General features: G+C 44.6%; 1 protein-coding gene across 6 annotated transcripts in view; it reads right to left on the bottom strand.

Moving 5' to 3' along the window:
• Positions 1 to 600: 600 nt before the first annotated feature.
• The window catches only part of LOC117355604 (mothers against decapentaplegic homolog 4), a 100,289-nt gene continuing 75,671 nt past the window's right edge, over positions 601 to 25,218 (bottom strand). For all 6 annotated transcript variants that reach the window (XM_033934444.1, XM_033934425.1, XM_033934405.1 and 3 more), the window contains exons 11-12: positions 21,421 to 21,559; positions 601 to 1,236 (exon numbers count right to left, since the gene is read on the bottom strand). In XM_033934444.1, the coding sequence (XP_033790335.1) occupies positions 1,025 to 1,236; positions 21,421 to 21,559 (351 nt within the window). In that variant the 3' untranslated portion in view covers positions 601 to 1,024. The remainder of the gene's footprint in view (positions 1,237 to 21,420; positions 21,560 to 25,218) is intronic.

Raw genomic sequence — 25,218 nt, 5'->3', positions numbered from 1 at the left:
ACAGTGAAGCTATCCTTACATTTCAGTACCTAAAAAAGCAATCAGCAACACAATTTAAAAATGCTCCTTTAAGGGTAAGGAATTTGAATTCCAGTAGGGTGCCATTGCATTCAAATTCAAATTTTTCTGTCTTACATTGCATTAGCTTCAAACTTTCTCCATCTTCTCTTGACATGCTACATGTATTTTGAACAATGAGACTAACACTTAAATTTTTGGCAAACTATCTTAGTAGGATAAAAGCATACAAGAAATCTCATCTTCCAAATAATATCACCAGATAATGATACACTACAACAAAGTGCTAAAATCTCTATACTGCTTCATGCCATCTCGCAAAGAAACCATCTCTGATGACTTTGGAATCCCACTCGTCTGTACTCTTCACCTTGACATTAAACCACAGTGCTCTGCTCCTGGTCTGATGATATCACTTAAAGGAAAATATATAAGAATCAATCTATTTAAGTGCACCATAACAAAGGATAATAAACTGAATTTTACAAGTTACTTACCAGTAAAACCTGAAGCAGAATTGACAGTTTATAGTACAGATAAAATAAATCCATATTTACAATGAAGCAGGTCCCAGTACAGATGTCCATTTTAAAAAATTTAATGCAATTAATGTGAAGACATTTTAAGATGAGATCTGTTTGTCCATTTTCTTCAATCAAGTGTGCAAAACTTCAAAAATCCTTGTCTCTGAGGACACTGAGAGCCACATAAGGTTAAGGGATTTGGTTTCTGGATGTAGAGAGATTATTATGAGAAACATTTCAAATTAAACGTTTTGTTTCAAATTCTGTGCAGGGTCTTTTGTGCTACAGTACAGAAACAGAATTTGACGACAGTCTGAAGGAAAAAGCTCCAATTAAAAATTTGTTTCTCCAAGTTTATAGGTTCTCCCAGTTAAAATGAGGCGGCTAACCATTTTGTACCCAATTTCAGAGCATTACATTGAATGAAAGTAAAATACAAGTTCAGGTTACAGAAGGAGTTTTACAGTTTGCTGTCCTGCATCTTAGTCCAGAGGTTGTGGGTCCGCGATAGGCATGGTATGCAATACTTCATCAAGAAGCTGCAGAGCTCGATGTAAATGGATTTCAATCCAGCAAGGGGTTTCCTTGATGCTCTGCCTTGGGTAATCGGGTCCCCAGCCTTTTACAAAGCTCATCCGGAGTATACATAGCCGCCGAAGATCATCCACACCAATGCCAGCAGCTGCAGACAGACCTAAAAGAAAGAGAATTGGGATAAATAACACTTGTGGGTACAGATACATAAATATGAATTTTAGGTTGCCAAGGGGTTTCTCATCTATCTTCTCAATCCTGCCAAGCCTACCTCCTTCCCTTGCTTCAAAATAGTCTACTGATCCCATACACCAGCTCTGTGTATGTCTTCTATACTTTAAATCACAACACAGTCAAACATACTCTGATTTTAAAGTTTAGCTGATAGAAGACAGCATGTCTGTGTTCTCAGGACTTACCATATATACTCAAATATAAACAGAGATTTTGGGGCAAAAAAGGCCGAAAAACAGGAGTCTTGGTTTATAGTCAAGTCCTCTGGTCTGCGCCACTCCCTTCCCCCTCATTTCACCTCCCATCTGGACCCATTGCAGGTCTCCCAAATACCTGTCTGAAGCCTTGGTGGTCCAGCGGTGAGCTGGGACAGGAGTGATCCTTCCTGTATTCTGTTCCAGCAGACACTAATCCCCCCCAGACCTTACCTTTAAAGTCCTGGTGGTCTAGCTGTGAAGTGGGGCAGGAGTGATCTTCTTATGCTCCTGCCCCGAGAGAGCTGCAATTAAAAATCAGTTTCCACTGCAGTCTTGCAAGTTCCATTTTTGATCGCAGCTCTCACATGGCAGGAGCGTAGAAGATTGCCTGCTTCACTGCTAGACCACCAGGGCTTTAAAGGTAAGTTCTAGAAGGGTCAGGGAGATGGGGTAGTTTAAAGTCAGCCAGGACAGTATGCGGGAAGGATTGTTCTAGTCTCGGCTCACCACTGGACCACCAGGACTTTAGGTAGGCCTGCAGTGGACACTGGGGGCTAGGTAGGAAGAAAAGAAATGAAGGAAGGAGGGAGGCAAGGAGGGCTGGGTGCAATGCAGGGCACTTGAATATAAACCACCCAGTTTATATTCAAGGCAACCTTTTTCCTTCTTTTTTGAGAGAAAAAGGGTTAACTCTGTTTATATTGAAATATATACAGTAGTTTGCTGCTGTGAGACTCAGTAGTAAAACTTGAGCACTGCCCCTCTGTGTCTATGTACTATCCCCATGCCAGCATTTCCCTTTGTGTCCCTATCCCTATTCTCTTTTCCTTGCCTACCTCTCTGTGTGTCTCAACCTTCTCTCTTCCTTACCTTTTCTGTGTGTTCAGCATTTCACTCCCTCTTCCTTCATCCTCTTAATTCACCATCTTTTTTCCCTTCTCTTCCCTTCAGTGCCCCCCTCAAGACCACCATCCTTCTACCTTTCCTCCAGCAGTCTCCTCTCACAGGTGCAATACCTCTCCTCCCACCTTCTAGCTCCCTCCCAAGACTCCAGCATTCCTCTCCCTTCCCTCCAGCTACATCTCCCCTCCTCTCAGCAGCATTTCCCCTCATATGGGTCCAGCACCTCTCTTTCTTTCCTCCAGCCTCCCCAATGGGTCCAGCATCTCTCCCTTCCCTTCAACTTCACTCTGAAGGTCCAGCACCTCTCTGCCTCCCCTTCCCCCTGGTCAAGCACCTCAGCCTTCCCCTCAGCTACACTCCAGCTGCCTCCAATCCCATGGTGCCAGGTCCGAAGTCTGGAGACCTTCCTCCCGTCACATAACTTCTTGAGCCAGCCAATCCCCACACAGGCCTGGTTGTGGCCTTAACTCTGCTGGGTCCCTCCTTGTAATGCAATTTCCTGACTTTGTGAAAGCAGGAAGTTGCATCATAAGGAGGAACCCAGCAGAGGAAAAGCCATGATGAGGCCTGTGTGTGGATTGGCTGGCTCCAGAAAGTATGCTATGTTGACGTTACTTACCGCAACAGGTGTTATCCAGGGACAGAAGGCAGATATTCTCACTAATGGGTGATGTTACTGACGGAGCCCCGGTACGTTCACTTGAAAAGTGAATTGCAACTTTAAGCTTATAAAGTTCGCGATTAGCCCGCACTGCGCATGTATGAGTGCCTTCTCGCCTGACGTAGATGCGCGGTCCCTCAGTTAAGATAAGCCAGCTAAGAAGCCAAGCAGGAGAGGTGGGTGGGATGTGAGAATATCTGCCTGCTGTCCCTGGATAACACCTGTTAACACCTGTGCTTTATCCCAGGACAAGCAGGCAGCATATTCTCATTAATGGGTGACCTCCAAGCTAACTAGAAAGGGATGGAGGGAGAGTTGGCCTTTAAGAAAACAAATTTTGCAAAACTGACTGGCCGAAGTGCCCATCCCGTCTGGAAATATTTCCAGACAGTAATGTGAAGTGAAGGTATGAACTGAGGACCAAGTGGCAGCTTTGCAGATTTCCTCAATAGGAGTAGATCTGAGGAAAGCTACAGACGCGGCCATAGCACGGACTTTGTGAGCAGTGACACAACTCTCCAGAGGCAGTCCGGTCTGAGTATAGCAGAATGAGATACAGGCAGCCAACCAGTTAGATATTGTCCGTTTGATAACAGGATGACCCTACTTTTTAGGATCAAATGAGATGAAGTGTTGGGGAGATGTTCTATGAGGCTTTGTCCAATCGATGTAGTAGGCCAAAGCACGTTTACAGTCCAAAGTGTGCAGTGCCGTTTCTCCTGGATGAGAATGAGGCTTAGGGAAAAAAATCTGGAAGAACAATGGACTGATTGAGATGAAAGTCCGTAATTACTTTCGGTAAAAACTTAGGATGCATGTGTAGAACCACTTTATTATGGTGAAAAACTGTGAAAGGTGGATCTGTGACCAACACTTGTAGCTCACTGACCCTCCTGGCAGAAGTGAGGGAGATGAGAAATACTACTTTCCAGGTGAGAAATTTGAGGTGAGCTGTTGCCATTAGTTCAAATAGTGGTTTAATCAACCTGGAAAGAACTACATTAAGGTCCCAGATGACAGGTGGGGGCTTGAGAGATGGTTTAACATTCAAAAGCCCTTTCATGAATCTGGAGACCAATGGATGAGCAGTGAGAGGTTTTCCCTCAACTGGCAGGTGAAAAGCTGTAATAGCGCTGAGATGGACTCTGACAGATGTAGATTTAAGATCAGAATCAGAGAGATGAAGGAGATAATCCAGCACCAATTCCAATGACAAGGAAGCTTGATCATGATGATGATGACAGAGACACCAGGAAGAAAACTGAGTCCACTTTTGTTGATAACACTGTTGAGTGGCTGGCTTACTGGAACCGTCAATAATAGTGCGGACAGGCTGAGACAGATGCAATGAAGTCAGCCCGAGAGATACCAAGCTGTCAGGTGTAACGATTGCAGGTTGGATGAAGAAGAGCTCCTTGATTTTGTGTAAGCAGAGTAGGAAATATTGCAAGAAGTATGGATTCCCTGGTGTTGAGTTGAAGTAGAAGGATGAACCAATGTTGTCTGGGCCACTGAGGAGCTATGAGTATCATGGTGGCTGACTCCTGCTTGACGCATAGAGGAACAGTTGTATCCAATCCAGAAGAAATGCATCTGCTTCCAGGTGGTGAGGAGAGTAAAGCCTGGAGCAGAAGTGGGGCACTTTGTGGTTGTGGGGAGCTGCAAATAAGTCCACCTGAGGAGTGTCCCATTGTGCAAAGATGGACTGAAGAGTTGTCGAGCTGAGTGTCCATTCGTGAGGCTGGAGAATTCTGCTGAGGTTGTCCGCTAAGGAATTCTGTTTGCCCTGTATGTAAACTGCTCGCAAAAAAAGATTGCGGTCGGTCACTCAAAGCCAAATCTTTTGAGCCTCTTGACAAAGGGGAAGAGAGCCCATGCCTCTTTGCTTGTTGATGTAGTACATCCTTACTTGATTGTCCGTGCAAAGGAGGAAAACTTGGTTGGTCAGGAGATGTTGGAAAGTTTTTAGCACGTAATACATCGCTCTGTGCTCCAGCAAATTGTTGTGAAAGTTGCATTCTTTGGAGGTCCAATAACCCTGCGTTTTAAGGCCACTCATTTGCGTTCCCCAGGTGTAGGTAGAAGCATCCATCGTAAGTACCTGGTGATGCGGAGGAAGATGGAAAAGAAGACCTCTGCATAGATTGGAAGAGATCATCCACCAGTGGAGCAACTGCAGAAGAGATGAGGTTAGAGATATGCTGTGAGAGTGGATCTGTCCACTGGGGCCCACTGGGGAGTGTGAAGATGTAATCTGGCTAGTGGGGTGACATGAACCGTGGAGGCCATGTGGCCCAGGAGAACCATCATGCATCTCACAGAGATTGTTTGTAGCTGAAACATCTGTTGACAGAGATGAAGCAAGGCAGCTAAGCCAGGGGTAGGCAAGCCAGGTTTTCAGGATATCCACAATGAATATGTATGAGATGGATTTGCATGCGCTGCCTCCTTGAGATGCAAATCTATCTCATGCATATTTATTGTGGATATACTGAAAACCTGACCTGGCTCCGGCTCTCGAGGACTGGAATTGCCTACCCCTGAGCTAGGTGATCTGGAGGAAGAAATGCCCTCATGAGAGTAGTATCCAGAATAGCCCCGATGAACTGAAGACGTTGAGTTGGTTGGAGGTTGGACTCTGGGAAATTGATTTCGAAGCCCAAGGCATGAAGAAAAAAAATGGTGTAAGAAGTCGCCAGGGTCACCTCCTGAGACGATGAAGCCTTATCAACCAGTCGTCCAGATAAAGAAACACCTGAAAACCCTGGGATCGGAGGGCTGCTGCCACTACAATCAAGCACTTTGTGAAGATTCTGGGAGAAGATGTCAGGCCGAATGGAAGAGCTTTGTACTGGTAGTGACGACGATTGAGTTGAAAGCGAAGGTATCTCCTGGAAGCCAGATGAATTGTTATATGCGTGTAGGCTTCCTTGAGGTCCAGAGAGCATAGCCATTCGTTCTGAGCCAAAAGGGGATGAAGGAGGGCGAGAGAGTGCATTCAAAACTTCTCTTTGACAAGATATTTGTTGAAAGCTTGGAGATCCAGGATGGGTTGCAAACCTCCTGTCTCTTTGGGGACCAAGAAATATTGGGAGTAAAAACCTTGGTTGTGTTGAGAGGGAGGAACTTCTTCGATGGCATTGAGGAGGAGGAGAGATTGAATCTCCTGGAAGAGAGAGGACTGTGTCAGATTTAAAGCAGACTCTTTTGGAGGATGATCCGTAGGAAGGGTGTGAAAATGAAGAATATACCCTTGACGAATGATGTTGAGTACCCAAAGATCTGATGTAATGAGCTCCCAGCGATTGATGTAGATCTGAAGAAGTCCCCTATGGGTTGAGGCAGAGAAAGTAGCAGAGAAATGCTGGCTATGCTCCGAAGGAGCACGACAAAATGGCTGTGCAGGTTTCTGAGGAGCAGCCAGTTGTTTAGGTTGTTAACGCAGCTGTTGATTTCTATGAGGCTGGATAGGTGCCTGAGGAGTAGGCTTGGCAGTATATCTGCATTGGTAAGAGGAAGCGGGCTTAAAAGGCCGAGCTGGTAGAGGCTTCTTTTTGGGCTTAACCAACACATCCCATTTGTTCTCATGCGCAGACAGCTTTTGGGTGTCAGTGTCAGTGGAGGCTCCAAAGAGCTCATCACCAAGGCATGGAGCATTAGCTAGACGGTCTTGGTGGTTAACGTCAAGATCTGAAACATGTAACCAGGCCAGACGTCTCATCGCCACCGACATAGCTGCTGCTTGAGATGAGAGTTCGAAAGAATCATAAACAGATCTCACCATGTACTTTCGAAGTTGCAGAGAGGTAGAAACCAGAGATTGAAATTTTTTGGCTTTATGTGAAGGCAGATATTGCTGAAGCGATGAAATTTGTTTAAGAAGATATTTCATGTAACAGGAAAAGAAAAAGGTATAATTGGATGCTGTTTGTCAACATTGAGTTTTGGTAAAGACGTCTACCAAATTTGTCCATTGTCCGACTCTCTCTACCAGGAGGAATGGACGAATACACACTTGCCTCAGAGGATTTCTTCAAAGTGGATTCAACCAAGAGAGACTCAGGGGGCAATTGAGGCTTATCAAAGCTGGGTAAGGGTACCACCTTATACAGAAATTCCAAACATTTAGGAGCTACTGTCACAGAGAGAGGAGTCTTCAGATTTTTATAGAAAGTTTCCTTCAGAATGGCATGGAGTGGAAGCTTTAACAGTTCCTTAGGAAGAAGATCATAATCAAGTGTGTCCAAGTACTGCTTGCTGTATTTGGAATGAGCCTCCAACGAAACATCCAGATCATGTGCCATCTGCCACAAAAATCTGGAAAAAGAAAGTTTCTCTGAAGGAGAAGAAGCTCTGGTAGGTGAACGTCTAGGTGACCCAGAAACAGAAGAGTCCATATCGGTAGTAGATGGAATTTCAGGTTCAGTATTTCCCAATAAATCTGAATCTCTGAAATGATTGGATTGGTGTCGAGGTCTCCAAATGTTTAGATTTACTGGAGACTTTGCCTGACCATGCCAGAGTAGCCTCTCAAGATGTGGCCGAGGAGGATCGGTGCCGAAGTGGAATGCTCAAGTCCTGGGTCGAGGATGTCCGCACTGGTGGAGTAGCATTAAGAGGAATGGTCGGTGCCGTGAGCAATTCTGACTAGACCGGCTCCTGGAGGGTCGGTGCCGTGCTAGCTAAAAAATGAGCCGGCGCCAAGAGGGTAAAATGCTCTCCTAACTCCTCCCAAAGCAGATTGTCAATTTTCTGCTTAAGGGAAAGTGTCGGTCCCGTTTGCTTCTTTTTGGCTGATACGGATGGCTGTTCAACATGGTCCGGGGATGATGAGGACGAAGAGGAGGCACTCTCTGATATCGGAGCCGTGCATTTACGGGACTTACACGAGGTCGGCAGGACTTGACTCATTGCAGCTCCGACCTGCGTCCCAGAAGGGGTAGTGGAAGGCTTCTGAGCCGGCTTACCCAGAGTGAGTTGTGACACCGGAGTCAAAGTTGGTGGATCCACCCTTGGTGTCATCTTGGTCGGCGTGGACAGTGTCAGAGATAAATTGGGCTCTGTGTCCATTGTGGCACCTTACAGTTGCTTTTGTTGAAGCAACCGATTTTTGAGAGTGCGCTTCTGAAGGGACAAGCAGCAGGAGCAGGAGTCGGCACTGTGCTCGGGTCCCAGACACTGCAAGCACCAGCGGTGAGGGTCGGTAACAGAAATGGCCCATGCACAGTGATTGCATTTTTTGAAACCTAGCGGCGGGCGGGTCATGGATGGGAAGACAGCCGTTGACAAATCAAACTATGGCAAAAAGAGTCAATAAGGCCCCGGTGGGCCAAAGCCCGCGACGGCAAAATAAAAAGAAACAAAGAGATTTTTTTAAAAAAAATTTGATACAGAAAAGAAAATTTAAAAACCCGAAAGAACTGTGACAAAAAAGTCACAATCCGTGAGAGCAGAAAGGTAAGTGAGAGAAAAAATTCAACAGGTATTGAAAAACTCATCTTTCTAGCTCCGTGGAAACTAGAAAACTGAGGGACCGCATGCCTATGTCAGGCAGGAAGACACTCGCGCATGTGCGGTGAAGGCTAATTGCGAACTTTCTAAGCTTAAAGTTGCAATTCACTTTTCAAGTGTCCATACTGGGGCTCCGTCGGTGACATCACCCATTAGTGAGAATATGCTGCCTGCTTGTCCTGGGATAAAGGAAGGCAGATGGCATGAGGAGCAAAGCTTTTTACAATTCCAGTGGGGTAGTAAAAGGCTTTACTCCCAAACCTGTGGCTAAAAAAACCCAACATTTTAATATTTTTTACTTTGGATTACCGTATTCTCTTGTCTAAGGCCCTTTATCCAAGACACACACTTGGCAAGTACTGGAGCATGTACTTTTTTTAAAAAAATTTCCTGACCTCTTTTAAAGCAGATTTCACCGTCATAGGCTGGGGTAGCAGATCAGGCTGGTTGAACCTTTAAGTCACAGAGGCTCGGATTCTGTAAACTGCGTCCCGACTGTAGGCAGCTGTAGGCGTCCTAAAGCTGTCTAATCTGCCAATCGGGACGCACGTTTTAAAAAAAAATATATATATATATGCTCCCCAGGCAGGCTGCCTATGTTGAAGGTGCTTGCGGAAGCCTAGGGAGGCCCGCAAGCCCGCATAAGCTCGCCTAAGGCTAGGCAGTAGCCTTAGGCGAACGTAGACGGCCCTATTTGTCTCCCTAGTAGAGCAGCAGATGCTTACAATGTAGGCCGCATCAAAAGTAACCCGGTTCTGTAACCTGGATATCGGTTACAGAATTGGGTTTAGTTTGGGCAGGTGTAGGCCCAATTCTGTATAGGACACCTGTCCCGCGCGTCCTATACAGAATCTGGGCCAAAATGTATTTGTTTATTAAACTCTTTATCTACCATCATTTACTATGTTTCTATTCTAACCCCCCTTTCTTTTCTGAACCAAGGTGCTGAGGATTCTAATCAGTAGTCGTGCTATCCAAGTGGCTTAGCCCAACACCTAGCCAGAAAAGGAGGAATATCAGGAAAAATATACACTAGCCACTATTAAATTAAAAATATTATTTAAGAGAACCTGGCCAGGATGAAATGTGGTTTGAAAATTGAAAACTTGAAATTAACCAAGATTTTGTTGCAGAATGCATATATAAATTTATTGCACAACCAATAAATACTTTTAAAAGATTAAAATCAGTTTTAAGAAGTTAAAATTTGACAGTAAGTTATAAAGTGCTCATCAAAATACTAGTGTATGCCTACCTAACTGGATCCAGTGTATTTACACTCTAATTTGTATCTCTACTCTCTATTTATTATAAAGCACAGTTACTTACCGTAACAGGTGTTATCCAGGGACAGCAGGCAGCTATTCTTAACATATGGGTGACGTCATACATGGAGCCCCGATTTGGACAGCTTCACAAGCTGATTTGCTTGCAGAACATTTTTTTATTATTATTTATTTATAAATTTCAACATAATATCAAGCTTGCAGAACTTAGAAAGTTTGCGAGTGTCTTCCCACCCACACAAGGGTACGCATCTCCTCAGTTCAGATAGCTAGCAGAGAAGTCAACCCAGGAAGGTGGGTGGGTTGTGAGAATAGCTGCCTGCTGTCCCTGGATAATACCTGTTATGGTAAGTAACTGTGCTTTATCCCAGGACAAGCAGGCAGCCTATTCTCAACATATGGGTTAAGCCAGGGGTGCCCACACTTTTTGGGCTTGCGAGCTACTTTTAAAATGATCAAGTCAAAATGATCTACCAACAATAAAATTTAAAAAAAACACAACGCACAGTGTACGCATAGAAAATGTTAATTATCATTCTTATTCCAGGGTTTTTCAAAGAGGTCAAAGCAGGTGACTCTATGCACTATCACCTCAGTAACAAGCATACAAAAATAGACAAATATACCCCCCTTCCTTTTTACTAAACCACGATAGCAGTTTTTAGAGCGCAGGGAGCTGCGCTGAATGCCCAGCGCTGCTCTCGACGCTCATAGGCTCCCTGCACTAAAAAACTCTATTGCGGTTTAGTAAAAGGGGACCTTAGTGTAAAATATAGACAGCAGATATAAATTCAGACACATTTTGATCACTAAATTTAAAATAAAATCATTTTTCCTACCTTGTCTGGTGATTTCATGAGTCTCTGGTTGCACTTTCTTCTTCTGACTGTGCATCCAATCTTTCTTCCCTTCTTTTAGCCTGTATGCTTCCTCTCCTCCAGACCTCGTTCCCTCCCCCAACTTTTCCTTCCTCTCTCCCTGCCCTTTCTTTCTCTCTGCCTCCCTTTCTTTTTTTTTTCTGTTTCTCTTCTTTCCTTCTGTCTCCCTGCCTGCCCTTTTTATTTCTTTCTCCCTGCCCTCCCCCAAGCCACTGCCATCGGGGACCAGGACCCAAACCGCCACCAATAACAGGCCCCAAACCGCCACAGGCCCGAAAGCCGACGCTGCCCCAAGCTCTCCCTGCTTCAGCCGACCAGCATTCCTCTCCCCGACGTCAATTCTGCCGTCGGGGAGAAGACGGCTGATTGGCCCAAGATCGCGATCGACCTATTGGGGGAAATGCTGCCGGGTCCTGCCTTCACGGAAACAGAAAGTAGGCAGGACCCGGCAGGAAGAAGAACAAATGCTTCACTAACCTGTCTCCCGCATTAGCCCGTAGCAAACGCTTGCTTCAGGGCTCTCAACATGTGCGTGCCGGCTTCCCTTCTCCACCCCCCCCCCGGTCATAACTTCCGGTTTCGGAGGGAAGAGAAGGGAAGCCGGCACGCACACGTTAGAGCCACAGAGCATAAGTTCGCTACGGGCTGAAATCTCCAAGCTGGTTTTTTGTTTTTTTTTTTAATGTTCAGCAGCGGCGGCAGCAGCAGATGACAGCTGGGTGGACCGCCCAGCTAAAAGGCACTAGGGAGAACACTGGAGGAAGGCTCAGAGGAAGGCTCTCAGAGGAAGGCTGATCGGCCCGGTAGATCAGGACGGCAACACGAGTCTATCACGGAGCCCGGGATGGGCTCCGCGATCGACTCGCGTTGCCTTCCTGAGCTACTGGTCGATCGCGATCGATGTGTTGGGCACCCCTGGGTTAAGCTAACCAGAATGGGATGGTGGGAGAGTTGGCAATTCAGGAGAATAAATTTTATAATACTGCCTGGCTGAAATGGCCCTTCCTTCTGGAAAAAGCATCCAGACAATAATGAGAGGTGAATGTATGAACTGAGGACCAAGTGGAGTAGATCTAAAGAAAGCTACTGATGCCGCCATAGATCTGACTTTATGGGTTGTGACTCGACTCTATAGATGCAATCCAGCCTGAGCATAGCAGAAAGAGATGCAAGCAGCTAACCAGTTGAAGATGGTACGCTTGGAGATTGGATGTCCCAACTTGTTCGGATCAAAGGAGTTAAAAAGTTAAGGAGTAGATCTGTATGCTTGAGTGCGTTGCAAGTAGAAAGCCAAAACACGCTTTACAGTCCAATGTATGAAGAGCTGATTCTCCAGGATGAGAATGAGGCTTTGGAAAAAACACTGGAAGTACAACAACCTGATTGAGATGAAATTCTGAGACCACTTTAGGTAAGAATTTAGGATGAGTACGGAGGACCACCTTGTCATGATGGAATACTGTGAAAGGTGGGCCACTACTAAAGTTTGTAGCTCACTGACTCTGTGAGCAGACGTGAGAGCAAGGAGAAAAGCCACTGTCCAAGTGAAATATTTGAGATGAACCAACGCCACTGGTTCAAAAGGAGGCTTCATCAATTGAGCAAGAACAACGTTGAGATCCCAAACCACTGGAGGCAGTTTGAGAGGTGGTTTGACATTGAAAAGACTTTTCATAAATCTGGAAACCACAAGATGAAAAGATAGGGGTTTCTCTTCGATAGGCTGATGAAAAGCAACAATAGAACTGAGATGGATTTGAATGGATGAGGATTTGAGGCCTGATTGTGCTAAGTGGAAAAGGTAATCCAAAACTGAAGACAACGAGGTAGAATGCGGCTCCTTGTGATGAATGGTGCACCAAGCAGAAAATCTAGTGCATTTCTGGTGGTAACATTGCATATTGGTAGGCTTCCTGGAAGCTCTAGAATGTCCTGTACAGATTGAGAAACCTGTAAAGAGGCAGTTGAGAGGTACCAAGCTGTCAGGTATAGAGACTGCAGGTTGGGATGAAGTAGAGACCCCTGACTCTGTGTAAGCAGAGAGGGAAAAACTGGTAGAAGCAGTGGCTCCCTGCTGCTGAGCTGAAGTAGAAGGGAGTCCAAGGTTGTGTGGGCCACCGAGGAGCTATCAGAATCATAGTGGCATGTTCCTGTTTGACAAGTGTTTTGAGAAGGAGAGGAAATGGAGGGAACGCATAGAGAAATTGATTTGTCCATTCCAGTAGAAAAGCATCTGCCTCCAGTCAGTGAGGAGAGTATATCTTGGAGCAGAACCGAGGCAGTTTGCTGTTGTGGGGAGACACAAAGAGATCTATCTGAGGAGTCCCCCCACTGAGAAAAAAATGTAATGAAGAGGCGAGGAATTGAGTGTCCATTCGTGAGGTTGGAGAAGACGACTCAATTTGTCCGCCAGACAGTTTTTTCTCTCCTTGAATGTAGACAGCTTGCAGAAGGGTGTTGTGAAAGAATGCCCAATCCCACACCTGTAGAGCTTCCTGGCAAAGAGGGATAGATCCTGTTCCTCCCTGTTTGTTGACATAATACATGGTGACTTGGTTGTCCGTCCAAATGAGGACTACCTGGTCGGGAAGATGCTGAAAAGCTTTGATAGCATTGAAAATTGCTCTGAGTTCCAACAGATTGATGTGACACTGACAATCCGTGCTGGACCAATGGCCTTGAGTACGGAGACCATCGAGATGAGCCCCCCAAGCATAGGTCGAAGAATCTGTCATGAGGACCTTCTGATGAGGGGTGTTTGAAACAGTAAACCTCTGGAGAGATTGGAAGAGAGCATCCACCAGTGGAGAGATTGTCTCAACAAAGGAGTCACTCTGAAACGTCACTACGCCCACTGAGATGCCAGGGTCCACTGAGGAATTCTGAGGTGAAGTCTGGCAAAAGGAGTCACGTGAACTGTAGAAGCCATGTGACCTAGGAGAACCATCATGTGTCTTGCTGAAATTGTAGTCAAGGAAGACACTTTGTGGCAGAGATGAATGAGAGCATCCTGACATTGTTGAGGAAGGAATGCTCTGAGTCGGACAGTATCCAGAACAGCTCCGATGATCTGTAAAGTCTGAGAGGGCTGTAGCTGAGACTTGGGAAAGTTGATTTTGAACCACAAGCTTTGTAGGAACCATGTAATCCATTGGGTCACTACAATAACCCCTTGAGATGTTGAATCCTTGATGATCCATCTTCTCTACGTCTTTTTCTTTACTCTTAAAATTTCATAAGCATCAGTCCAATGTTAGATAGAAATATCTCATATAAGTGCCAGTGGGATGTCAAACCACCCTCTGAGCAGTATAGCTCACTAGGGTTTACTTCCTCATTCTTCCCAAGGACACACTTTTTATCCTCATATTGTGTTATTTTTTATATATCAAAACTTATCACCACTTCATAAATAAATTTCCTAGATGAATTTCATAATTTCACATTGGTTAAGGGGATTTACATCGACGGTTGAAAAGCTAAGTCATTAAATTAAATGTTAAATTATGAAATTCATCGCCCGTCTTCTTGGGAACTAGGAAATAATGGGAGTAAATCCCCCTGCTCTGCTGTTCCAGAGGAACCTCCTCGATGGCACAAAGACGAAGAAGAACCTGTCAGCCAGTCTTCCTTGAATGTCAGGGCCATCCCTGACCTTATCTCACTCCCTATTAAGCCGGGAATTGAGCGCAGACTGTTCAGCACGCTTAGAGGGCTCAGCGGTGTTCCACAGCGTGCAGGCTGCGTTTTCGTGCCTCCGCCCATCTCCATGCGCAGTCGGTGGGCCGCAGGAATGGAGGCATTGTCAAGCAGTGGAGTCTGACCAGCAGCCCGAAGATCAGCTTGAGGACACCTTTTCCAGCAATGTAGCAGTGAATTCTCACTCTGGCTCTTAACAAGGGCTAGAGAGCAAAAGCAGCTTCTGTGTCCAGTGCTGCGAGTAAGAGGAGCTGACAGGCTCCAACAACAATTTTCAAACTTTAGTTTTGAGGGGTTTTCTTGAGTTTCTGGCGATCTGTTGTGTTCCCCCACCTAAAAAAATCCATAATTTGACATTTTTTAAGTGAATTCTTACTCTGGCTCTTAATTGGGGCTAGAAAGCAGCTGCAGTTTCTGTGCCAGCGTTTGTGTGTGCAAAACACTTGTAAACCGAAGTTTGACTGTATTTCATGGTATGTTAGCTAAATATGTATACAAGAATCTACCACTTTATAGTCCTGAGCGATCATTGTGTTTTCAGAGTGAGAGATATATTCTCTTACCCCTTGCCACATCTTTTCAATTGCAGTTCTCAAACTTACTTATATTTGTTGGTCTGGTTATGAAAAAAGGTTCCTTATGCAGGAAAGGCCAGTTTTGGGCAGGCTTGCACGGCCTGTGTCCTATATATGAACATTCAGTTTAGGATGGACTGGGGAGGGTTTCGATGGCTGGGATGGTTAAAATGGGTTGGACTGAGCTTTGACGGAGACTCCAGTAGATGGAACCTAAGCACAGAACTGGGCAGGGCGCTGGGTTTCTGGCCCAGAAATATCTAAGTAAAAGGACCATTTAAACATTTCAGATCTATTAATGACCTCCTGGAATTCCTATAAAAAACCTACTTATTTTAAACCACCATTTTGATGTCTAGAAGAGAAACTCTCAGGCTGGAATTATAAATGATTTCCATCATACTTGTCTATATATGTTGTATTGTTTTATTTTTTTTTATGAATGTTATTTTGGAACCCATTCTGCGAATTGTCAGGAAGGGCTAAATAATGGAATAAATAAATAAATTACTTAAGACCTTAGAGTGGCTTACAAAAAACAAGTACTTAATCTTAAAACAGAAATATGCTGTACTCAAGTTGGTACGAAGGCAGAAACCAAGTACAGTAAACTCTCAGTTAACAGGCACTCTCAACCAATCAGAAAAAAATTTTCAGCAAAAAAAAAGGAAAAAAATGGTCTCCTGCGCTCCTCAGACAACATCCAAAGTCATGCTCCTGACCCAACACCCTTCCTCCCTCCAGCCCCAGAGGCATCAGCAGCAGAGGAAAGGTCCTACTGGGGCCGGTCAAACGCTGTTTACTACCACTTCCTATGCTCGTCGGATGCCACTACTGTTTCAGGTGAGTGGGTGGGGGTGGGTGTCAGCACTAGCTCTACTACTTCAGGAATGGAGGGAGAGAGTTGTCAGGACTGGCTCTGCTGCTTCAGGTAAAGGAGGGAGAAGGGGAGGGAGAAAAAGTGACCCAGAAAGAAGTGAATCTAAAAGAATAGCAAGATTCTGGAATCCCAAAGAGCTAAAAGATTCCAGAACACCAAAGAGTAGCAACATTCCATGCTACCGATCTAGGGCAAGCAGTGGTTTCCCCAATGTTTTTCTCAATAACAGACTATGGACTTTTTCTCCAGGAACTTGTCCAAACCTTCCTTAAAACCAGCTATGCTATCCGCTCTTACCATATCCTCTAGCAACAACGTTCCAGAGCTTAAATATTCTCCAAATGAAAAAAAATTTCCTCCTATTGGTTTTAAAAGTATTTCCCTGTAACTTCATCGAGTGTCCCCTGGTCTTTGTAATTTTTGATGGAGTAAAAGAATCAATCTACTCGTACTCGTTCTACTCCGCTTGGATGTGATTGAAGTCTACAAAATCCTGAGTGGAGTAGAACGGGTACAAGTGGATCGATTTTTCATTCTGTAAAAAATTACAAAGACTACGGGACACTCGAAGTTACAGGGAAATACTTTTAAAACCAAATAGGAAGAAAAATGTTTTCACTCAGAGAATAGTTAAGCTCAGAAACACATTGCCAAGGTTGTGGTAAAAGCAGATAGCGTAGATGATTTTAAGAAAGGTTTGGACAATTTCCTGGAGGAAGAGTCCATAGTCTGTTATTGAGAAAGATATGAGGGAAGCCACTGCTTGTCCGGGATCGGTAGCATGGAATATTGCTACTCCTTGGGTTTTGGCCAGGTACTAGTGATCTGGATTGGCCACCGTGAGAACGGGCTACTGGGCTTGATGGACCATTGTTCTAACCCAGTAAGGCTATTCTTATGTTCTTAGGGGGATGATAGAGTGAGGTGGGAGGGGAGACAAAACTATTTTTACAGTAATTCTCAAGCAACCAGAAACTAGTTATTCAGCCTCCACCAATCTCCATGGGTGCCGGATAGCTGAGAGTCTACTATATAGAGTGGACATGGTAAACTATGGCTTAGAGGCCAAAACCAGTCCACAGCGACCCTGGGATTTGGCCTGTGGTAATTCCTCCCATTTCCACTACCCGTCCTTCCAGATGCAAAATTGAAAATCAATTTTCAATAAAAATATTAAGATTAGCTGTATAATATACACTCATTAGGCTCTTCTCGATTCTCCCTGTGAGGGGCAAGGGCAGAGCCAGAGATGATCGAATACAGAGGGCAAACGACTGGCTGCGAGGATGGTGCAAGGAGATGAACTTCGGGTTCCTGCACCATGGGGAAGCTTTGCACAGACTACATGGACACGACGGCCTACACCTGACCAGAAGAGGGAAGAATGTCCTTGGACACCGTCTAGCCCGCCTACTTCACAGGGCTTTAAACTAGGTAAGTCGGGGGAGGGTACAGACACAAACAACATACCTGACAAATTAAACTGCAAATACTGTTTTGAGGATGTGGTAAGTAGTCACCGAAAGTCTGGGTCAGGGGCGAGTACACACACCTTCGAGTCGGGGGTAGGTTCACATCATAAGTATGGGCCACATTGTAATTCCAGGTCTAGGGGGAGTACACATTGTAATTCTGAGTCTTTGGGGAATACACATTGTAGATCTGGGTCTGTGGGGAATACACATTGTAGTTCTGGGTCCAGGGGGAACATATACAACGCAAATATTGCTGGGTCTGGGGGTAACATATATAACGCAAATTATGCTGTAGGTGTTCAAGTAGCTCAAGCAGGTATATCCCCACTGATATGTAAAATACAACATGGAGGGCTATGTACGTCAACGCACACAGTTTGGGAAACAAGATCCTGGAGTTGGAAACAGAAATAAGGAATGCCGACCTGGATGTGGTGGCGATATCTGAGACCTGGCTCACAGACTCCCATGGGTGGGACATGGTCATACCGGGTTACAACTTGCTTCGCCGGGACAGAGAAGGCAGATTGGGAGGAGGTGTAGCATTATATACTAAAGATGACATTAAGGTCACAAGAATCTCAGATGTCCAATACACTGGAGAATCCCTTTGAGTTAATTTGGCCAGAGGGAAGGACAAATGCTTGTATCTTGGCGTAATTTACAGACCCCCAAGACAACAGGTTGACCTGGATATGGAAATAATCGGGGATATAGAAAATATCACCTTGCGTGGGGACACAGTATTGTTAGGTGACTTCAACATGCCTGATGTGGATTGGGATACACTAACCTCCGATTCTGGCAGCAACAAGAGGCTATTAAACTCTATGAAGGGAGCTGGTCTGAAGCAACTGGTGTTGGACCCAACAAGGGATCAGGCAATACTGGACCTATTACTCACCAACGGAGAAAGTGTCACAGAGGTCTCGGTGGGCGACACATTGGCCTCCAGTGACCACAACATGGTATGGTTCAATCTTAGGAAAGGTTTCACTAAATCTAACACGCTGACCAAGGTCCTCAAATTCAAGGACACAAACTTCCAAGACATGGGTTCCTTTGTTCACCAGGCGCTACAAAGCCAAGCAAAAACCAATAGCGTGGAAGAAATGTGGTCGACTTTGAAAGCCACCATACAAGAAGCGACAAACCGCTATGTTAAATTAGTAAGTAAGCGGCGAAGAAACAACAAGCCGCAATGGTTCACTGCGGAGATCTCGGACCTCATCAAGGAAAAGAAAAAAGCATTCATCTCTTACAAACAATCGGGGAAACAGGACTCTAGGGCAGACTACCTGACCAAGTCAAAAGCAGTCAAAACAGCAGTCAGGGAGGCTAAATTTCACATGGAGGAGTCTCTGGCAAAGAACATCCAGAAGAGAGATAAATCCTTCTTCAGGTATATCAGTGATAGAAGTAAAAACTCTGGCGAGATTGTACGTCTTAGGAAACCAAACGGAGACTATGTGGAAAAGGATTCCGAAAAAGCCCAGCTATTAAATGAATATTTCAGCTCAGTCTTCACCCGTGAAGCGCCGGGGCTTGGCCCTCAACTACAGACAAGGGCAGATTCAGTTGACCCATTTAGTAACTTCGAATTCACACCCAGCAGTGTCTACGATGAGCTGTCAAAACTCAAGGTTAACAAGGCAATGGGGCCTGACAACCTACACCCCAGGGTGCTTAGGGAGTTGAGTGATGTCTTGGCAGAGCCACTGTCGGCACTCTTCAACCTCTCCCTTAGTACAGGAAGCGTCCCGTTGGACTGGAGGACGGCTAACGTCATTCCACTCCACAAGAAAGGCTCAAAGATGGAGACAGCAAACTACAGACCAGTGAGTCTAACATCTATAGTGAGCAAACTTATGGAAACTCTGATCAAACGACAATTGGATAAGATCCTGGATGAGGAAAATCTACGAGACCCCCGTCAACATGGATTTACTAAGGGGAGATCATGCCAATCAAACCTGATCAGCTTCTTTGACTGGGTGACGGGGAAGCTGGATGTTGGGGAGTCCCTGGACATCGTGTACCTGGACTTTAGCAAAGCATTCGATAGCGTACCACACCGCAGGTTGCTGAACAAGATGAGTTCTATAGGATTAGGTGACACATTGACAAAATGGGTTAGGAACTGGCTTGGTGGTAGGCTTCAAAGGGTAGTGGTGAACGGCACCCCCTCAGAAATGACGGAGGTGATCAGTGGAGTGCCACAGGGTTCGGTCTTGGGACCGACCTTATTCAACATCTTTATAAGAGACTTGGCAGAAGGGCTTCGAGGTAAAATAGCATTATTCGCCGATGACGCCAAACTAAGTAATGTAGTGGGAAAATGCACAACGGACGAAGATTCAATGCCCGACAACATGATGCACGACCTACTCCTACTGGAGCGCTGGTCTAGGACCTGGCAACTCAGCTTCAATGCCAAAAAATGCAAAGTCATGCACCTAGGTAACCATAATCCATACAAGACTTATACTCTTAATGGTGAGATCCTAACAAGAACGGTAGCAGAACGGGACTTGGGGGGTGATCGTCAGTGAGGACATGAAGGCTGCCAGTCAGGTAGAGCAGGCCTCATCCAAGGCAAGACAGATCCTAGGTTGCATACGCAGGGGTTTCGTCAGCCGTAAGCCGGAAGTCATTATGCCATTGTATAGATCCATGGTGAGGCCCCACCTGGAATACTGTGTGCAATTCTGGAGACCACATTATCGCAAAGATGTGCTGAGATTGGAGTCGGTTCAGAGAATGGCCACCCGGATGGTCTCGGGACTCAAAGATCTCCCGTACGAAGAAAGGTTAGACAAACTGCAGCTATACTCGCTTGAGGAGCGCAGAGAGAGGGGGGACATGATCGAGACGTTCAAGTATCTCACGGGCCGCATCGTAGCGGAAGAAGATATCTTCTTTTTCAAGGGACCCACGGCAACAAGAGGGCATCCGTGGAAAATCAGAGGCGGGAAACTACGAGGTGACACCAGGAAATTCTTTTTCACTGAAAGGGTGGTTGATCGCTGGAATGGTCTTCCACTGCAGGTGATTGAGGCCAGCAGCGTGCCTGATTTTAAGGCCAAATGGGATCGACACGTGGCCTCTATTCACTAGGCAAAGGTAGGGGAGGGTCATTAGGGTGGGCAGACTAGATGGGCCGTGGCCCTTATCTGCCGTCTATTTCTATGTTTCTATGTTTCTATGAGACCTTGGAGCACTGTATTTTTTCTGTCCTTTTCTTGCCATAGCCCAAAACAGTTGAGGAGCCCACAATCTAAAAAATGCACTGGTCTAAGCTGAACCCTGGAATGCCCCTCAATAGCAAAGCATCCCCTCCAAAAATGAAAATCAGCTGCTGGTATTTGCACTTAGGAAGCTGCCAAATAATCCTGGGCATCATTATAAGTTAGAAAAAAAACATATGGAAGAAGTTTCCGAGGGGAGACGGAACAAAGACGTTTGAAAGGGACTCGCCTATAACTCAACTTGAATTCTGAGCCCTCCACAGGACCCCTGGGAGTGTGTGGCACAGTGGTTAGAGCTACAACCTAAGCACCCTAAGGTTGTGGGTTCAAATCCCATGCTGCTCCTTGTGACCCTGGGCAAGTCACTTAATCCCCATTGCCCCAGGTACATTAGGTAGAGTGTGAGCCCTTCGGGCCAGACAGAGAAAAATGCTTGAGTACTTGAATGTAAACCACTTAGGCTATAAATGTTATATAAATGCTAAAAATAAATAAAATAAATAAAGAAGAGCTATTATTTATTTTAAGAATGTACATATAAACTGCTAACTTATACAACACCACAAAAGAACTTTAGATAATAAATCAAAACATATGCTTCTTTCCTCTAATATACAGCAGCTATATAAAACACCTTTCCAACAATTTACAGTTTCGAACATTAAAAGAATGCTTTAACAAAAAGCTGTGTTTTCAGCATTAATGTGGCCCACTGCACAAAATGGATTTGCCAGTCATTCTCTCTAGTTAAATATACAATATCATATAATGACTTACAACAGATGAGATATGCTTACTTATAGCTGGGGCAATTCCACCCACTGACCCTGGTCCTGGAATGTTTCCAGCCACTGCTGCAGCTTGGGCAGCGGCTGCTGCTTGTGCAGTCGCAGCCTGTTGTTGCATTTGGCGATGACACTGACGTAAATCGAACACCTTAAAAAAAAAATAAAGTCATAAATTGAGAAAAGGAAAGGAAAAAATGGCAAACACGTAGAACCCCAAGGTGTTATAGAATTGAGACATCCAGGTCAAGAAGTGCTCAGTTCTAATTGTACAGTATTTTTTTAAAAGGCTCTGCCAGTGCAGAGCTTCTTCTAAAATACTTGCATAAATGCACATGTATTTACCAGCAAACGCAGTGGGAGCAGCTATTTTACAAATATATGCATTGAAAAAATAAACAAACACAAACCTGGCAGCTTCCACATGGAGGTATCAGCATGTGTGTCCAAATGGCAGATGAAATGTAATGTGGATAAATGCAAACTGATGCACATTGGGAAGAATAACCCAAATCATACTTACCAGATGCTAGATCTGGGTGTCCTTGTAGACAATAAACTGAAGCCTTTTGCCTAATGTGCAGCGGCAGCCACAAAAGCAATCAAGATTCTAGGAATTATTAGAAAAGGGATGGTAAACAAGACTAAGAGGAAGATTTCAAAACTTATCATGCCCTTAACAATGGTCACTAAATCTGTTCCAGCTGGTTTAGCGTGCATGTGTATTTTAGAGGCCGATTATTAAAACGGCTCACCGCAGTCTTTTCCAAGCTTTCTAGCCGTCTCCAACTCTTCCATGGAAATGTAGTACAGCGAGGTCATTAATATTAACATGGTAGTAAAATGATCTCATCAATATTCAAAGGAACACTTCTGGCGATTCTTTATCATTGCCGTGCGATTCCCCAAGCACGGTGCCGGCTTTTGGCAACCAAAAATCACTGACTGCTCTGGGGGTGCCAGTACTTTATCTCAAATGCACTTTCTTACCAAACTTTTAGAAGGCAATCAAAACTTACCTGTTTGATAAATTTCTCTGACTCCACTTCTGCCTTTTGATTAATCTTACCATGCTAATATAATTTTGAAAGATTTTTGTAATATCGTTGTCTGTATACAGTCTCTTTCTCTGTAAACCGCTCTGAACTGTTTGTGGTATTGTGGTATATAAAAATAAAGTTATTATTATTATTACTATGAGAATTGCATCTTGAGCAAGTTGACATTAAAAAAAATTACAAGATTCATATAAATTATAGTAATCTGGATGGGGGGGAATCAAAAGAATGCATAGATTGTGCTCCAATAAGGCAATCCACAATGCCACTGGAGGGGTCTGCTGAAAAGACTGCAGACCCAGAAACAGAGGCAATAGACTAGGCTTCCAGAAAGAACCTAGAGATGTCCACAAAGCACACAGCGTGGAGCCAGTTCTTGGACACAGGAGTTTAAGTAAAAACTGCACCAATGATCACTGGAGCCTAGACTCAACATGGGCCGTGTTTCAGCAATTTTAGCCTTCCTCAGGGGTCCTGTGAAACTTACGAACGGAAAAGCTGTACATTGATGATGTTGCTGAAACTGCCGTGGAGGCTACTGTGGTCAAAATAATGAAACTGAAAAAAAAAGTAGCCTCCATGGCAGTTTCAACAACATCATCAATACACAGCTTTTCTGTTTGTGAGTTTCATAGGACCCCTGAGGAAGGTTAAAATTGCCGAAACATGGCCCGTGTTGGGTCTAGGCTCCAGTGATTGTTGGTGAAGTTTTTATTTTAAATAAAGCATTTGAACTCTTAAACTCCTGTGTTCAGGAACCAGCTCCATGTTGTGTGCTCCAATAAGGCACGCATATGATATGTGTGCCTAAGGCATTGCTTTTCCTGGTGTATTCGGCACATGTGCCAATTGCTACCACCAGTAACTCATCACATGTAAATTTACATAAGAACATAAGAGGCCAGCATTCCTCCTCCCAAGGGTCGCCCAGCTCGCAAAGGAGCTCCTTGTAAAAAAAATTTACTCTGCAGCACCAGTCCTCCCTGTCAAGACTGTCAGTTTGGCCACCCTACTCCAATGCACCGGGCCCCGTTGGCACCTGTCATTAGTAGCCTTCAGGGTTTACCAGGAGGTAGGACAGAGGCACTCTTTCTCCGACTGCAGTTTTAACCGGTAAAGAGATTGATTAGAGGTCTTGGGGCTGAAACAATTTCAACCTATTCTCAAACTTTAAATGGGTAAGAAGCTGACTCTCTGGCTTGGAGCCAGGCATGGAATGCGAGCGCCCAGTGGGCCACTTTTGGTAAGCAGAACTTGCGCTGCGGGATGAACTGAACGCCAGGTTAAGGCACCCGATGCCGACGCTCATCAGACCCTAGAAGAGGTGTTGGTTGATAAGGACAGCAGGACGGTGGCCATGGAAGTCGGAATCCGCTAAGAAGTGTGTAGCAACTCACCTGCTTAATCAACTAGCTCTGAAAATGGATGCCACTGGAGCAACCATTCACAAAGCTCCGTAAACCTCATTTGCAAGCGTATTTTCTTGAGAATGACTCGGCTTTTTTGAAATTGTTACAATAACAGCTGTGACAGCGACCCATAGGACTTTACCGAGAATATTAGAGAATCTAGCCCTAAGAAAGTTAAAATGCCTCTGTAATGCTCCATGGTGTGACCAAACCTTGAGTATTGTGTTCAATTCTGGTTGCCTTATCTCAAAACAAATATAGCAGAACTACTGTAGAAAAAGTTCAAAGAAGAGCAACCAAGATGATAAAGCAGATGGAATGCCTCTCGTATGAGGAAAGACTAAAGAAGTTAGGGCTCTTCAGCTTGGAAAAGAGACAGCTGAAGGGAGATATGATTGAATTCTCCAAAATCCTGAGTAGAGTAGTGTAGAATGGGTACAATGGATCGATTTTTTTACTTCATCAAAAATTACAAAGATTAGGGGACACTTGATGAAGTTACTGAGAAATATTTTTAAAACCAATAGGAGGAAATATTTTTTCACTCAGATAGTTTATTTTTTATTTTAAAAATGTATATACCGCCTAATATCTAAGCGGTTTCCAATATCAAACATTCATAAAAATAAAACCATAGCACCAGATAAACAAAATCAACAATCTCTGCCTTCACATTCAAATCCAGAGTCCTATTCAAGTTCGCATGCCTCTGCTACAAAACTGTATTTGGTCTATCCCCAAGCTACCTCAACCCTCATTTCAAGCTAAATCACAACAATAAGAACTCTCGCAGAATCCATCTGTTTGCCTTCCCCTCCCCAAAATTATGTCACCTCAAAAGGTTCCTCGACAAAACCTTCTCCTTCCAGGCAGCCAAACTAAACTCATGGCTTGCCCAAATTGTACTTGACGCCCCCTCCTACCTCGACTTCAGAAAAAAACTCAAAAAACTCACTTATTTCACGAACAGAGCCCCTAACACACCCTCTCACCTCCCCTCAATCCACGTGAACCTCCACCTTCCCCTCTTATTGTACCCACCAAACCAATTAACTTCAATGATCGGTTTTTTCCCTGTAAATACATTTTTACCTTCCTATTGTACAGTCTTGTATACTCCTATCAACTCCAAAGACCTGTACACTCCAAAAAATGTTAATTCCAAAGTTTTTTCATTGTATGTAATCTTAATTAATTGCTGTGAACCGCCTAGAACTCTCTGGGTATGGCGGTATACAAAATAAAGTTATTATTATTATTAAATATACTGGCCGAGTATCCAATACAGCATAGGGGATTTCCCATCCGCACTACATGTAGGCATCAATAAACAATTGTGTCAT

This window comes from Geotrypetes seraphini, chromosome 1, assembly GCF_902459505.1.
Source record: "Geotrypetes seraphini chromosome 1, aGeoSer1.1, whole genome shotgun sequence".
Taxonomy (NCBI): domain Eukaryota; kingdom Metazoa; phylum Chordata; class Amphibia; order Gymnophiona; family Dermophiidae; genus Geotrypetes; species Geotrypetes seraphini.
This window is presented reverse-complemented; position numbering and strand designations above follow the sequence as displayed.